Here is a 17,107-nt window from a genome sequence, read left to right as displayed (position 1 = left end):
TACCTCGGCACTTCGCACGCAAAGCCCGTGCTAATGAGGGTATTAGCTATTCCCACCCCAATGCAGAGCGCTGCACTGGCTCACCTTCTGTTTCCTTAGCGCTGGAAACTTAACTCCTAGTCCCAGGTGGAGTAAACCTTCCAGAGCTGCTGTCAGACTACAGACAGAAGCTGGTACTGGGACCTCTGCGTGGGTTTTATGTGCAGAAATCTCATCTTCTGTGCAGAAACCATGCTTTGTGTGCACCTAAAGTCCTGACCTCAAGCTCAGAGTACAGCAGGAGCACAAAAGTTCTGCTGCTAATTATGTGCACAGCCCACGTTTTGTGTGAATGGTGTTTTGCTATGGGCTTTGCCTTTTCTTTGCTCGCGTTTTCTAGTCTGTGTGCATTAGCATTCTATTAGCGTACTGCACCAGGAGTTAAAAAGAAATTAGGCTGAGCGTCAGGAAACTGCGTGCTGAATTTGAGCGCAGTTTTAATGCTCAGCTTGTTACATCAGCCCCTCGCAGTTAAAAGAAAATTGGTTCTTACCTGCTAATTTTCGTTCCTGTAGTACCACGGATCAGTCCAGACTCCACAACAGTGGTGGGAGGCAGACAGTCTCGATTTCACAAGGAATGGGCCACTCTAACCACTGACCAGTGGGTCCTCAATGTGATAAAGCAGCAGATAGAGAATTTTTGACCGACTCTGCCCTATACCCTGAGGTGCTACCTACAGTCAAGTCAGTATATAACTGTATCAAAGCAGAACAAGATAAACTATTAGAACAATTTTAACAGCCCCACAGGAAACCGGGGGAAAGAAACCAGAAACCCGCTCATGGACCCTAAGACAAACAAAACCCGTGAGCGTATAAATAAGACTAATTAATTCTGCAGAAAAATTATCTTAAACAGCAAACGAGCGGACTCCCCAACATCCGAATACTGAAAAACGGGCAGGACTCTGGACTGATCCGTGGTACTACAGGAACGAAAATTAGCAGGTAAAAACCAATTTTTTTTCCCTGTACGGACCCGGATCAGTTCAGACTCCTGGGATGTACCAGAGCTCTTCTAGTTAGGGTGGGACCCTGAGAGTCCCGCTCAGATCACAGCTTTACCAAACCCCCCCAGAGCTTGGGGCTTGGACATCCAACCGGTAATGCCTCGCAAAGGTGTGCAACGACTTCCATATAGCTGCCCTACAAATCTCTTGCGGCAAAACTTGTTGACATTCCGCCCACAATGTTGCTTGCGAATGGATAGAATGTGCTTGCAGCCCAACTGGGAGCGTTCAGTCTAGAAGCAGATACGCCGAAGCAATAGACTCCTTTGACCAGTGAGCAACCGTAGCCCTGGACGCCTTCTGCCCCCGGGTGTGACCACTCCACAACACAAAGATGATCTGATAAACAGAAACTATTGGTAACCTCCAAATACCAATGGTAACCTCCAAATACCAATGTGCAAACGGTTTAAATAAATAAAATAAGAGAATGTGACGCAAGTCCAGCTTCCTCAGATCTCTCGACTGGGGATCGGCATGATCCAAGTCCGGAAAGGACGGGAGCTCCACAGACTGATTCAAATGAAGAGAGGATACCACTTTTAGGAGAAAGGATGGAACCATTCGTAGTGAAACTCCCGTATCCGTAATCCTCAAGAAGGGTTCCCTGCAGGATAACGCTTGAAGCTCCGACACTCGACGAGCTGAGGAAATAGCCACAAGAAAAACAGTCTTTAACATAAGATCCTTTAGCGTCACCCTCTTCATTGGTTCAAAAGGAGCCCCACACAGAGCCTTGAGAACCAAGTTCAAGCTCCACGACGGGTTCCTGACCAGCAGACGTAAATGTTTTGCCCCTCGGAGAAAACGTGCCACATCCGGATGCGCAGCCAACCCTGCTCCACCAACCTTACCTTGGAAGCAACCGAGAGCTGCTACCTGCACCCATAACGAACTGCATGAAAGGCCCTTGGTGAGCCCCGCCTGTAAGGAAGGCAAGATATGTGAAACCGAGGCAGTAGTAGAAGCCACCCCCTGATCCATACACCACGACTCAAAAATTCCCCAAACTCTGACATAGGCCAGGGAAGTAGAGGGTTTCCTAGACCGCAAGAGGGTAGCCACAACCGCATCAGAGTAGCCCTTGCTCTTTAAACGCTGCCTTTCAAAAGCCATGCCGCTAGACAAAAGTGATCTACCTCTTCTAAACAAATGGGCTCCTGACGAAGAAGGTTCGAGAGGTCTTGTAGCTGGAGGGGTCCGTCCACCACAAGATTGACTAGATTTGCAAACCATGGATGCCTCAGCCATTCCGGAGCTACCAAAATCACCTCCGACGGGTGAGATTCTATGCGCCGCAGCACCTTGCCAATCAGAGGCCATGGAGGAAACACGTACAGAAGAACGTTCTTTGGCCAGACGAGAACCAGAGCGTCCTCGTCCTCTGCTCCTGGCTCGTGGTGATGACTAAAGAAACGAGGAGCCTTGGCATTGTAAAACGTCGCCATCAGGTCCATGCTTGTTGTGGACCACCTGTCGCAGATGTGGTTGAATGCCTCCAGCGACAGCTCCCACTCCCCGGGATCGAGGCGATTGCGACTGAGAAAATCGGCCTGAACATTGTCGACCCCGGTGATGTGAGAGGCTGCAATGCCGACCAAATGTGTTTCCACCCAGCTTATCAACTGTTGCGCTTTGCTTGCCACTGGTTGGCTCTTGGTTCCTCCTTGTCGATTGATATAAGCCACTGTAGTCGCATTGTCGAGGAGAATCCTGACCGACTTCCTTTGCAGACTCGGTTGAAGGGCCTGCAGAGCTAATCACACCACTCTGGTCTCGAGGTGATTGATCGACCACTGGGATTCCTCCCTCAACCATTGGCCCTGTACAGACTTCTCCCGACACATCGCTCCCCAAACGAAGAGACTGGCATCCGTGGTGACCACTGTCCAATCTGAGATCTCCAGGGATACCCCGCAGCTCAAGTTGTCTAGGTTGAGCCACCAATCTAGACTGGAACAAGCAGACTCTGTAAGAGGCAGAGGAAGATGAAATAGCTTCGACACCGGGCTCCAACGGGAAAGCAACGCGGACTGCAGAGGTCTCATATGAGCAAAGGCCCAGGGAATCAACTCGAGGGTGGACGCTATCAATCCAAGGACCCACAAATAATCCTAGACAATGGGAGGATGCTTGGATAACAAATCCCGAACCTGTTCCTGCAGCTTGATGATGCGGTCCCCAGTGAGAAAGACTCGGCCTTGCCGTGTGTCGAACCGTGCTCCCAGAAATTCTAAGGACTGAGAGGGAATCAGGTGACTCTTGGCGAAGTTGATCACCTACCCAAGTGATTCCAACAGCTGAAGCACCCGCTGAACCGCTGTGCGGCAAAGCAATTCTAACTTCGCCTGAATGAGCCAATTGTCCAGATACGAAAAAACCTTCCTTCCGGAGTTGTGCCGCCACCGCAATCATTACTTTGGTAAAAGTCCTGGGTGCCGTGGCGAGGCAGAATGGCAGGGCACGAAACTGAAAATGATGGCATAGGATGGTGAACCTCAGGAATTTCTGGTGGTCGGACCGGATGCCGATGTGCAGGTACGTTTCTGTGAGATCCAGAGACACCAAGAAAGGAAAATTAGTTTCTTACCTGATAATTTTCGTTCCTGTAGTACCAAGGATCAGTCCAGGACACCTGGGTTGTGACTCCGCACCAGTAGATGGAGACAGACTAAAACTTGTGGGCGGAGCCATATATGCCCCTGTGCCAGTCACAGCCCCTCAGTCATACGTAATGTCAAAGTAGAAACACAACCAGAGAACTAAAACCAAAACTAACTATAAACCGCTAATAGAATGGGGAAAGAAAACCCCCCTTCTGGAAACGGACCCTCCAACCGAGAGAGCGAAACAAGCGGACAAGAGTAACCCAGAACAGTGAGCGGACTCTCCGTTACTTCAGCGCAGCACTGCGGGCGGGATCCTGGACTGATCCTTGGTACTACAGGAACGAAAATTATCAGGTAAGAAACTAATTTTCCTTTCCCTGTACGTACCAGGATCAGTCCAGGACACCTGGGATGTACCAGAGCCAACTTACCGAGGGTGGGAAGCAGAGAGTCCCGCTCGGAGTACCATCTCTCCAAATCCCCGGAATCGGTAGCCCGGACATCCAACCGGTAATGCCGGATAAAGTCCAACCGGTAATGCCGGATAAAGGTATGCCACGACTTCCAGGTAGCCGCCCTGCAAATCTCTTGATGCGACACCTGAGAAGCCTCCGCCCAAGACGCAGCTTGAGAGCGAGTCGAGCGAGCCCGAAGACCCACGGGAAGTGGTTTTCCCCGCACCAAGTACGCCGAACCAACGGCCTCCTTGAGCCAACGGACAATCGTCGTGCGGGACGCTGCAGCTCCTGTCTTTGGACCAGAGAACCAAACAAACAGATGATCTGTGACCTGAAATGGATAAGTGACCTCCAGACCGCGAAGGAGGGATCTCCGCACGTCAAGCGTCCGCAATTCCCTCGCTTCTGGATCAGAGGGCTCCCCGACCGCGAAAGCGGGCAGCTCAACCGATTGATTTACATGGAAGGCCGACACCACTTTCGACAGGAAGGAAGGAACCGTCCGCAAAGAAACACCGGAATCGGAAATGCGCAAGAAGGGTTCCCTACAGGACAAGGTCTGTAACTCCGAAACACGCCGTGCCGAAGCGACCGCCACCAAGAACACCGTCTTCAACGTGAGGTCCTTAATAGTTACGTGTTTCAAAGGTTCACCCCAATTGAGGTTCCGAGCCGGACAGGGGAGACGCAATGGAGGACGAAGGTGCTTAGCTCCCCGAAGCAAACGGGAGATAACCGGGTGAAGAGCCAGGGACGTACCACGGATCTCACCTTGCAAACAACCGATCGCCGCCACTTGGACCCATAGAGAACTGCAAGCCAGACCTTTGGCTAGACCTGTCTGGAGGAATGCCAGAATGTCGGAGACAGAAGCCGTAGTGGGGCCCACCCCACGTTGCACGCACCATTCCTCAAAAACTACCCAGACACGGACATAAGCCAGGGACGTCGACTGTTTCCTGGAACGTAGCAACGTGGCTACCACCGCATCTGAGTAACCTTTTCTCTTCAGCCGATTCCTCTCAAAAGCCATGCTGCGAGACAGAAGTGATCCGCATCCTCCAAACAGACGGGGCCCTGATGGAGTAGACCCGCCATTCCCTGGCGCTGAAGGGGTGCCGCTACTGTGAGCTGGAGGAGGTCTGCGAACCACGGCCGGCGTGGCCACTCCGGTGCCACCAGGATCACGTTGGCTGGGTGCAACTCAATGCGCCGCCGAATCTTGCCGATCATCGGCCACGAGGGAAACACGTACAGCAGAACATCCGTCGGCCAGGGAAGCGCCAGCACATCGATGCCTTCTGCCCCCCTTTCTCGACGCCGACTGAAAAATCGCGGAGCCTTCGCGTTGTGCCACGTGGCTATCAGATCCATGTGGGGCACTCCCTACGTTTCGCAAATGAGAAGAAAGCTTCGTCCGCCCGCTCCCATTCTCCAGAATCCAGGCGATGCCGGCTGAGAAAATCCGCCTGAACGTTGTCGACTCCTGCAATGTGAGAGGCTGCTGTGTCGCCGAGATGTAGCTCTGACCAGACCATTAAGCGCCGAGCTTCCTCCGCCATCTGTGGGCTCCTTGTCCCGCCTCGGCGGTTGATGTAGGCCATGGTGGTCGCGTTGTCCGACAACACTCGGACTGCTTCTCCCCGCACTACCGGTAGGGAGGCTTGCAGAGCCAGACGGACCGCTCTGGTCTCTAGTCTGTTGATAGACCACTGGGCTTGCGACACTGACCATAGGCCTTGGACCGAGCTCCCTAGGCAGACCGCTCCCCAACCGGAGAGGCTGGCATCCGTGGTCACCACCGTCCAATTGGGCACCAGAAGAGACACTCCAGAGGACAGATGACTGGAATCCAGCCACCAGAGCAGGCTGGACCTCGCGTGTCCCCCTAGTGGAAGCGGTAAGCGGAACTCCTCGGAAACCGGCGCCCAGCGAGATAGTAAGGACGACTGTAATGGTCGCAGATGAGCGAACGCCCAGGGAACCAGCGCGAGTGTGGAAGCCATAGAGCCCAGGACCGTAAGGTAGTCGCAGACCCGCGGCCGGCTGAGAGACAAGAAGCGCCTTACTTGAGCTGGCAGCTCGTATCTCCGTTCGTGTGACAGGAACACCTAGCCTTGCGACGTGTCGGCAACGGCTCCCAGATATTCCAAGGTCTGCGAGGGTGTCCGATGACTCTTGTTGAAGTTGACCACCCATCCTAGGGACTGCCAAGGTGTAGGCCCCTGGCCAACTGACAACCGACATTGATCCTCGGGCTTCGCCCGAATCCACCAATCGTCCAGGTAAGGATGTACCAGGAGCACTTACTGGCGCAGCCGCGCCGCCACCGCGACCATCACCTTCGTGAACGTACGGGGGCCGTCGCGAGACCAACCGGGAGCGCTTGAAACTGGCAATGCCGTCCTAGAACGCAGAACCTGACGAAGTGCAGGAACGACAGCTGAATGCCTATGCGAAGATACGCCTCCGCGAGAGCTAGGGAGGTCAGAAAACTCGCCGGGCTGCCCCGCAGCAATTACCGACCGAATCGACTCCATGTTGAAGTGAGAAACGCAAAGGCATCTGTGCACTCCACCGAGATCCAGAATAGATCTGGCCGTGCCGCCTTTCTTGGGGCGAGGAAGTAAATGGAGTAACGGCCCCTGCCGTGTGGTTGACCGGAACGGAGGAGGCAGCCGAGTCTGATCACGTGGAGGACCCACTGGTCTGACGTTACACCGGCCCATCTCTCGACAACTGAAATCCACCGCGCCCCGACGTTGGGAACGGCGTGCTGTGGCTGCGGTGAGAGAGCGAGAGGCCGACCCCCTTTCATTGTGAAGCTTAGGACCCCTGCGCACTCCGGGGCTCCCTCGTTTCCCCCGAAAGGACTGCTGCCGCCATGGCGGGGTCCTGGAGGAAGAAGTCCTATACGCCTGACCAGGAGACTTTGAGGACGTGACGTCCTGGGATCACGAAAGCGGGACCTGGCCGAAAACGAATCCCGCGCCCTGAATTTATCCTCGGGCCGCTGGAAAAACCCCGATTTCCCCTAGGGAAATCCTTCGATCTCCGGCAAGGGAGAGAGCTTACCCAAAGCGTTCGTGACCTAAAGGTGCAACGCCGGAGTATCCTATTCTCGAGAGGGCAGGGCTGACCCAGAGAGGTGAAAAGGAAGGAAGCCCAGCCGAGCCTACCCGCAGCGGGGTGGCGATGCCCAACCCCTCCAGGATGGCGGGAATCAGGGGCCATCTACTTCCTGATGAAGAGGCGGATCAAGCTCAAGTGATCCACTTCCGAAGCCTGTGTCTGCCTCGCCGCCCCCCTGCGGCGGCGCGCCATCCCCCTCAGCCCCCCTCGGAGGCGGGGAGGACGCCTTGGAAATCTCCGGACCCGACGAATCAGATGTAGACCTCTCCCCCAGCCCCCCTCGGAGGAGGGGAGGGCACCTAGGAAATACCGGATCCGACGAGTCAGAGGCAGGGTCCGTGCCCAAGCTAGGCGGTAGGGCCCCAACGGGCGATCTGGCTATGAATCGCGCCGCTGCGATCCGCGGCCGAATACGCGTCCAGTCCAAACTGATTGGCCTCTCAGGCCCCCCCACCTGGCCAGAAGGTCGCTTGAGGGCTCTGCGGGCCGTAAAGGCCCTAAGCCAGGCCAAAAGAAAACCAGGGACAGAAAAGGCCCCATGCCAGGCCAAAAGCAAACCAGGGGCAAAGAGCGTTTCTCCCCCAGCCCTCCCCCCCCACCGCCTCCGATGGTAAATAGACCGCGGAGTCGGCCGCTGGGGGGGGAGGGGGGAGGGGGGGAACGGAACAAGGGAAATCCTGGGACCTGCCGCTTGGTGTCGCGCTCGACGCTGGCACCAAGATGGCCGACGTTCCCGCCAATTTCGCGCGAGAGGTCGGCGTTTTTTTTTTTTTTTTTTTTTAAATCTTTTCCCGCGGCAGACAGGAACAGCTTGGGGAAGGCCGCCGGATGGTCCCCGACCGCAAACGCGAGAGGCTGCCGCCGAACAAGCACCCCCTGAAGACAGGCCGACGATCCTGTGCCCCCCCTTTTTGCCGCCTGATGAAACCGCGCTCGCTAGAGGCGCACGGCGCTGGAGTCGCAAGTCGAGCAGGCCGACCCAAGCGGCCTGCTCGGAAGCGTGCCGAAAAAGCAAAATTAAAAAGAGAGAAGGGAGAAAGAGGGAAACGCCGAAAAGACCGCTGCAGCAGAGAACCCGGCGCGCTGAAAAGAAAACTGCACCGTTTTTTTTTGTTTTTTTTTTTTAAACTGAGCTGTCCCTCGCAGCGGTACGGCGGTCTGGCCGGGGCGAGAGAACCGGGCCCCCGGTATCCCCCGGTTGGGCTGTAAGCGAACCCCGGATCCGCGACCCGTAGCCCAGCCAGTGCCCTACCAGGAGGAATGGTGCTCTACCAGGAGGAATGGTCCCTTCAGGACCTAGGAACCTCCTGGGAGCAAACGACCCAGCCCCGAGGCATGCCGGCGAAACGCGACGAAAAGAAGAGCCATGCGAATAAACAGGTAGGATTAAGGCGACCGACCTCCCCCCGCCATCAGCGCCCCCCCGGAGCCAACACGGAGCGGCGACGCGAAGGAACAGAGCCGGAAACAAAATCAACAACTTTCTTTTTTTTTTTTACAAAAAAACCTGTCACTATCCACCGTCCTGGAGCCCTAATCCAGCAGGGGTGAGTGAACCGGGCTCCCCGGTGTCACCCCAGACGCTGCTACTCGCGTAGCCGGGTCCTCGACCCTAGCAGCGGCCTCAACCGGGGGAGGGTAGTCCCCTCAGGACCTCTCAACCCCCCTGGGAGGCAGGGCGGACGGGACGTCAGTGACAATTTACAATGCAAAATGCAAAATTCCCAAAAGAAAACAACTATAGCCTAAACTGGCCTAAAACCAAGTAAAAGAACCAACCCTGACGGAGTACCAGAACCAGGGCAGGCAGGGCTGTGACCGGACCTGCACCATCTACTGGAGACAGAGTAAGACTGAGGGGCTGTGACTGGCACAGGGGCATATATGGCTCCGCCCACAAGTTTTAGTCTGTCTCCATCTACTGGTGCGGAGTCACAACCCAGGTGTCCTGGACTGATCCTGGTACGTACAGGGAACTCTCCCTTTCTTACCGACGCAATGATGGACCTCAGAGTTTCCATGCGAAACCGTGGAATCCGGAGGCATCTGTTTACTCTTTTTAAATCGAGAATGAGCTGGAAGGCGCCCTCCTTCTTTGGCACCACGAAGTAAATGGAATAACGGCCTCTCCGCTGTTCCACAAGAGGAACCTTTACAATTGCCCCGAGTTCGAGGAGACGGTGTAATGTGTCCTTTACCGCCTGGCGCTTCTCGATGTACAAGCAGGGGGAGACGAGGAAACTATCTCGGAGGCGTCAAGAAAAATCTAACGCGTAATCCTGCTTTATCACATTGAGGACCCACTGGTCGGAATTTAGAGTGGACCCTTCCTCGTAAAATCGAGACAGTCTGCCTCCCACCACTGTTGTGGAGTCTGGACTGATCCAGGTACGTACAGGGAACCCCAGTTTGCTTAGCACACTTCTCTGTAGAATAATGCCAAGAGCCTGACTAAAGTCCAGATCGGTAAGCGGGCCAACACTTTGCTCGCCTCAGCAGTTTCCCTTTCTCAAACTTCCTATAAGGTGCTGCACTATCTTTTTCTTGAACAGGAAAGCATGGAGAGTGACCTCATGAAGAGGAGGGGGGGGGGGGGGGGACTTGGTGTCACTGGGACCATGAGGAGAGAGAGGCTTGAGGACACAGGGAGTGTAAGGAAAAAGCAGATATTCAAGAGGGCAGTAAGTCAAAGATAATTATACCACAAAACAGACATTACCAGCAACTTTTCAGATGTAATCTAAATTAAGTAATTTCAGGGTCCCGCTGGGCTGAGCCCAGGTGCTGCAGGCTGGGAATGGCAGGGATCCACTGGGCTGAGCCCGAAGCACTTCAGCCACCAACAAGCCCCAATTTATTTATGGAAGAGTATTCAGTTTTAGCTGCATTTTTGTTTTGCTGTTGTAATTCATACATCTACCTAACTGGTTTGAGTGTCACATTGCCACCGCTGCACCAGCTACATCCTCCTCAGCACACGTAGTCACCCCCAGCTCAGCACACGTAGTCACCCCGATGTTCTCTGTTATTTTTTGCACAGCTCAGGCGTGGAGGTGTCCTGCTTACCAGTAAATGTTCTGGGGGTCAGGCGCGTAAGTCACTGTCCAGTTGGGGACGTGGAGGGACTCACTGCAGGATGATGGCTTGGGCTCTCCCCGGCACATGCAGCCCTGACACTTGCACACATTGAAGTCTTTCAGGATTCTAAGGTGGAGAGAGCACAAGGTGAGGAGAAAGGATCGAGAGACCCCTTCCAGTCACTAATTTAAGGACCCCCACAGCTGAAACTGAAAGGATCCATGCACAGATTCATCCTCCCCCCAGGTTAATGAGCAACACAGAGCCCTCCCCTCTCCAAACTGGCAGCTCAGGGGAGACAAAGACGGAGTCCATGAGACACTAACTGATGGAGTCAGGCACAGAGGCATCCTTCCCCATCACTACGAACAAGGACTCAGAGACAGAGCCCACGCACCTCCTCACAGACAGCTCGCTGTAGCCCCACTCCATCTATAACTCACATTGCAGTTATGGTCTCATTCTGGAAGGTGACAAACGCTGTTCCCAGAGGCTTCTCATTCACCTTCTCCTTCTCCTTCTTGTAGTCATCCTTCAGCCTTGCCTCAAGGCTGGTGTAGTATTCAATGGCTTCCACCTGCAGAAGGAAGAAAGCAATGAACACAGCGTGAGGTAAATATTCAAAGACCACTAAAGAGAGTGTGTGTGCTGCGCCTCCACAGAGCTTCCAGTGTACAGACACACAGAATATGATGTGCGTGCCAGGTGATCACAGAGACCCACAGAATCAGCATGCGTGCTGGGTATCCAAGGAGCTTCCAGCATACAGACACACAGAATACTGCATGCATGCCTGGCATCCACAGAGCTTCCAGTGTATGGACCTGCAGAATTCAGTGTGCATGCTGGGGCTCCAAGAGCTTCCAGTGTACTGAATACAGTGTGCGTGCTGGGGCTTCACCGAACTTCCAGTATATAAACCAAAGAATACAGCATGTGTGCTGAGCATCCACAGAGCTTCCAGACACACATATGCTGGACCTCCACATAACTTCTAGTGTAAAGTCACATAGAATACAGTGTGACTGCTGCGCCTCCATGGAGCTTCCAGTGTATCGACACAGAATACAGCGTGCATACCGGGCGTCCACAGAACTTCCAGAGTACACTGACAGGAAAATTGGTTCGTACCTGCTAATTTTTGTTCCTGTAGTATCACAGATCAGTCCAGACTCCTGCGTTTTGCCTCCTGCCAGCAGATGGAGACAGAGAAAGGTTTGCCGACACTGTACATAACCCAGTGTGCCACCTGCAGTCCCTCAGTTTTGAGCTGTACCCAAGCCAAGGTGACAGCAACAACCATACATTTCTAAGCAAAAACTTCTAAACAAACTCCCTCCCCTCCAATGTGCTGAAAGAAGGTGAAGTTGCCCAAAAAGACATTAGAAAACTTGTTTCCCAAATTTAACATAAGCGATCAGCATTGAAAACCACCAACTACGCACTATTTAGAAAGCAACAGTACGAGCAGTAGACTCCCCCCCCCCCCCCCCCAAGTAAATGGGCGGGTCTCTGGACTGATCCGCGGTACTACAGAACAAAAATTAGCAGGTAAGAACTATTTTTCCATTCCCTGTACCTACCCAGATCAGTCCAGACTCCTGGGATGTACCAGAGCTCCCCTTAACTCAGGTGGGACCTGGAGAGTTCCACTCATAGAGTACTAACTAAAGCAAATGGAAGCTGGAGCCCCGACATCCAAGTGATAATGACTAGCAAAAGTGTGCAACAACTTCCAAGTAACTGCCTGGCAAATTTCAAGCAGAGACACTCAGCCCAGGAAGTAGCCTGAGATTGCATCGAGTACGTCCCTAAATCCCCCATCAGCGGGCACCCTTTAGAAATGTGAGTTGACTCGATTGCTTCCTTCAGCCATCACACAACTGTAGTCTTAGATGCCTTACTTCCCTTCTTTGGACTGCTCCACAGTACAAAGAGGTGATGCGATCTATGGAAATCATAAATGACCTTTAGATACCACAATAATGCATGCCACCCCCATCTAAGAGTCTAAGCACCTCCGTGTGAGGCGTAGGGCAATCCAAATCCGGAAAAGCTGGAAACTCCACTGTCTAAGACGGAACACCAAGACTACCTCAGGCAGAAAAGAAGGCATCATGCTTAAAGATATCCCGGAATCAGACAACTGTAGTAAGGGATCTTCACACGACAGCTCCTGGGGCTCCGAAATTCTCCTGGCTGAACAAATAGACACCAAGAAAACCACTTGAAGAGTCAAGTCCTTAACCGTAGCTTTCTTTAGTGGTTCAAACAGAGCCTCACACAATCCTCTAAGGACTAGATTCAGATTCCAAGATGGACAAATGTTCCACACTTGAGGTTGCAAGTTCTTAATTCTTTGAAGGACCTGCATAACATCCAGATGTGCAGAAAGAGGATACCCTTGCTCCTTACCCTGGAAACAACCCAATGCCACTACCTGGACTCTCGGAGAGTTAAAGGCCAGTCCCTTGACCAGAACCTTTCTGCAGAAATCCAATATATGCAACACAATAGCTTGAACAGGCTGAAGCTGTACTCCTTTTTTTAATTTTATTAGAAATTTCAAATTAAATACAATATTCAATTTCACATTAAAACCAGAAATATCGGGCATACATGGATTGTACGACTGGGAATATTACCCAGTACCAAAAAAATATATTTACCATACATAATACGACAAAAATATTTGTCTTATCCATGTCACCCTGTTACCAAACAACTTGGGGGGAATCCATCATTTAAACAAGCCTACACCATATATACATTCTTTCCAAATTATATGAGAGGTTACAGAGTAATATAAACTTTATCCAACTACTTAGGAAGGTGATATACTAGGCACAATTCCTTGGTTCCGTCGGGCTTCTAAATATTTCTCCGGTTGATCTGGATCATAATAAACATATCTTATACCATCAACTTTCATTATATACTTGTACGGAAACCTAATTGTTAATTGCATTCCGTAAGTTCTAGCCTGATTCGCTAGTACTAGAAATTTTTTACGTCTTATCTGTGTCTCCTTGTAGACATCCGGGTAATCCATATTTTTTGACCCAAATATAGAGAGGTTCTTTTCTGCAAAAATATTTTTAAGACATTATCTCTGTCAGTCGAGAACCTAAATTTAACCGACAAAGTTCCCCCTCTTTTCAATTTGAGAACTATAAGATGTTTCCAACAGTTCAGTAACATTCAGCGAATCTACTTCCACTGGTTGATTCTCAGTTACTTGCTCTTTTTTTTCCAGGTAAAAAATAAGCTTTCAATACTGATGGAAATGTTTCAGGTGTCATCTGTAATACTTCAGTTGTTCTTTTGGAGAAACCAATCTACATTTAGGAAAGTTTAATATTCTTAAGTTATTATATCTGATGAAATTTTCTAGACTTTCAACTTTCTTTTCCAGCAGCGTTTCTCCTTGTATTATAGAAAGCTGTATCTTTTTTATATGAGTAATATCCAAATCAATTTTCTCAAGGGTTTCAGTATGCTGGTTCAATACTGGATTCATGTTATAAAACATTGTTTGCTTCTCTCTTATATTTGTTGTTAGGTTTACTATGGAGTTCTGCAACATATAGTTATTGCCTGCCATATCGAATCCATTGTCACAACTTTTGGTTTTTCAATCAACATATGAGGTGTAAAAGGTATTGACTGAAGTAAAGATATACCTTGTTAGTCCAAGTTCCTGGGGGATTGAGCTGTCTTCCTATCTGTAACGACGGTAACATCGTCAGTACAGACTCTGTCTCCACCGAGTAACTTTTCCACTTGTGGGGAGGAAGTTGTCGGGCCTCCCGCCTTTTCTGGCGCCGCCATTGCCTCTGCTGATCCCTCGATTGGGCTCAACTCCATAGATGCCAACCGTCTGTGTGGTAAGCCTGGTTCAGCAGTTGAAGCAGCACTTCTAGGTGGAGAAGGTGTCGTTGGTGCCCTGGGACTGAGTGACTTCTCCCAGCGACAGAGGTGCTTGCTCTCCAACTTCCACTCCAGCGGGACTCTCCGGGGCTGTTAGCTCTGTCTGTGGGTAGAAGCCCACTAACGTTGTTTGAATTAGCATGGGTTGCACGGGGGTTGAGGCTCCCTCTCTGACCCTGCCTTTACGTTTAGTATATGGCATCTTTTTACCTCGATGCTGACAATCGTATCATCGTTTAACGAGAGCTCCAAACGCCAACTCCTCTCATGCAAACGCCATCTTGGATTCCCCCATAAGCCTCACTCCTTCAACAGCAGACCAGGACTCAAAGATCCTCCAATTTTGCACATACATCAAGGATGTAGAAGGTCACCTAGCCTGCAATAAGGTGGAAATAACTGCTTTGGAATATCCCCTCCATCTCAATTGTCTCCTCTCAGAAGTGAAGCCGGGAGACAGAAGTGAGCCACCTGACCTGAAAATATAGGGGCCTGGTGGAAAAGAATCGACAGATGTCCGAACCTCAGGGGCCCGTGTATGGCCATGTTGATCAGATCTGGGAAGCATGGTCAATGTGACCATTCTGGAGCTACCAGGATCATGTTTGCCTGGATGTTTCTCTATCTGCTGCAATCCCTTGTCAACCAGAGGCCATGGAAGGAAGGCAAAGAAGAATCCCTCGAGTCTACAGCAGCACAGATCTCAGTTTCCTTCTGTACTGTGTTCTGTTCAGTGGCTGTAAAATTGCGACTCCTTGGTGTTCTCTTTGGGTGGGATACCCCATCTTCCATGAATGAGACACATCGCTGCCTTTGACAGCTCCCATTCCACGGGATCTAACTTTCTCTGATTGAGAAAATCCACCTGAACGTTGTTCATTCCAGCGAGACGCCGCCAGCCGCTCCAAGTGCTGTTCTGCCCAGAGAATCAACTTACGGGTCTCTCGAGCCACTGCCTGATTCTTGGTTGATGTAGGCCACCGTTGTCGCATTGTCTTATAAGATCTGTACTGGATAACCATGTAACCTTAGAACCACTCTCTTCTCTAACCGACTGATAGACCATGAGGCCTCCTGTTTCAACCACTGGCCCTGCACCGACTGATCTTGCCACACTACCCTCCATCTGGAGAGGCTTGCATCGGTGGTGAATATTACCCAATTCGGAACCTCCAATTCTGCACCATGTTCGAGACTGATGCGAGTATGCCACCAAGAAAGACTGTCCCTGGCTTCCTCCTCTAACGGAAGAGGAAGATGGAACTCTTTCAATAACGGATTCCAAAGGGAGAGAAAAGCCCCCTGCAGAGGCCGCATATATGCAAATGCCCAATGCATTAATTTCAATGTCAATGCCATAGAACCCAGGACCTGTAAATAGTCCCAGACCCTGGGCACCGAAAGCTCTAGCAGAAACCTAATCTGACTCTGGAATTTGAGCAATCTCTTTCTGTGAGAAACACTTTCTCTGCCAGCAGGTCAAACTGAGCTCCAAGATACTCCAGAGTTTAAAAGAGGACTAAATGGCTCATTGCTAGGTTCACCACCCATCTTAGGGATTTCAAGCGCATCGGTACTTTTTGTAGTGATTGTCACAGATGTCCTCTGATTTCGCCCGAATGACGATATGGATGCACCAATACACCCTCCTTTTGCAATGTGGCTGCTCCCCCTTGGTGAAGGTACGTGGAGCCAAAGGAAAGGGCTTGAAACAGAAAATGTTCCCTTAGGAATATGAAGCTCAGGTGCTCTGGCCTGATGACCTCTGTCAAGGCGAGAGATGCCAAGAAGTCTCCCTTGCATGCTGCTGCTATGATGGACCTCAGAGTTTCCATGCAGAAATGGGGAACCTTGAGAGCCGCATTTACCTTCTTTAAATTAATGTCTCTTGAATTAGATACAGGTGGGAAAGAAACAGGATGCTTAACTTAAAACTGACCGCTGGCCACACTAAGCATGTTCAAGGTCTGAGCCAACAAACTCAGCAAGACGTCTCTGTGAAAAAGGAAAAAAATCTGAGTAAGAGACCGAAGCAGCTCTCAATCACATGCAATCTCTCTCTCTTTTAGAGATGAAAAAGCCAATTCTCCATCTCTCATGATCCACACCTCCTTGAACATTATCAGGGACAGCATCCTTGCGGCATTTGCCCACCGTGACCGACAAATGGGAGGCCAGAGCATGCGATCCCTACATAGTAGGTTGCTTCGCCCCTGCAGAAAAGTAGGCAGGCCCTGAAAACATTCCACCCAGGAGGAGGATGGATCTATACCCGAGCCCATAGGCCCAACCTTGCTCTCTCCAACCTCTCTCTCTCGGGGAAGTTTCTGCCCTCAGGAATAAGGAAGGAGGAGAACTGACCATTGCCTTGTCTCCCATTCCACTCCCCTCCAGAGACACCACAGGCTGAGGGGATGTCCCAACATGGGCAAAAGCAGTAATAGTCAAATCTCTTTTGAGTATCTAAACAGCGCTAACACAAACGGAGAGAGAGTGAGAGTGAGGCAAGCCACACAGACAGCTAGGCTCTTGGACCTGTTTGTCCTTGGCGCCTAGCTCTCCTTAATTTCGGCACTAGGCGGCCTCCTGCATGCACACCAATGCCACCCCAGCGTATGGGCTCACTCCTCCAGGACGCATACAAATACATGTTCAAGATTAGCTCGCGGTCATATGCTCACAGGTACATGCGCAAATACGCACTCATATAGGCCGCGGTCATACATGCACAAGTAGCTGCACAAATAAGCACTCAAGTTTAGGTTGCAGTCTTATGCGCACAAATACATAAATACAGTACACATGCCTTCCCTTCTAATCTCACCACAGTACAGCGCACTCATCATTTC

The 17,107-nt window shown here is 51.3% G+C and overlaps 1 protein-coding gene across 6 annotated transcripts in view; it reads right to left on the bottom strand.

Annotated features, from left to right (window-relative positions):
• TMEM63B (transmembrane protein 63B) overlaps positions 1 to 17,107 on the bottom strand; it is a 298,942-nt gene that overhangs the window by 63,709 nt on the left and 218,126 nt on the right. For all 6 annotated transcript variants that reach the window (XM_029592874.1, XM_029592872.1, XM_029592869.1 and 3 more), the window contains 2 exons: positions 10,772 to 10,905; positions 10,317 to 10,454 (listed from right to left, as the gene is read on the bottom strand). In XM_029592874.1, the coding sequence (XP_029448734.1) occupies positions 10,317 to 10,454; positions 10,772 to 10,905 (272 nt within the window). The remainder of the gene's footprint in view (positions 1 to 10,316; positions 10,455 to 10,771; positions 10,906 to 17,107) is intronic.

Source organism: Rhinatrema bivittatum, chromosome 3, assembly GCF_901001135.1.
Source record: "Rhinatrema bivittatum chromosome 3, aRhiBiv1.1, whole genome shotgun sequence".
NCBI classification, from domain to species: Eukaryota; Metazoa; Chordata; class Amphibia; order Gymnophiona; family Rhinatrematidae; genus Rhinatrema; species Rhinatrema bivittatum.
This window is presented reverse-complemented; position numbering and strand designations above follow the sequence as displayed.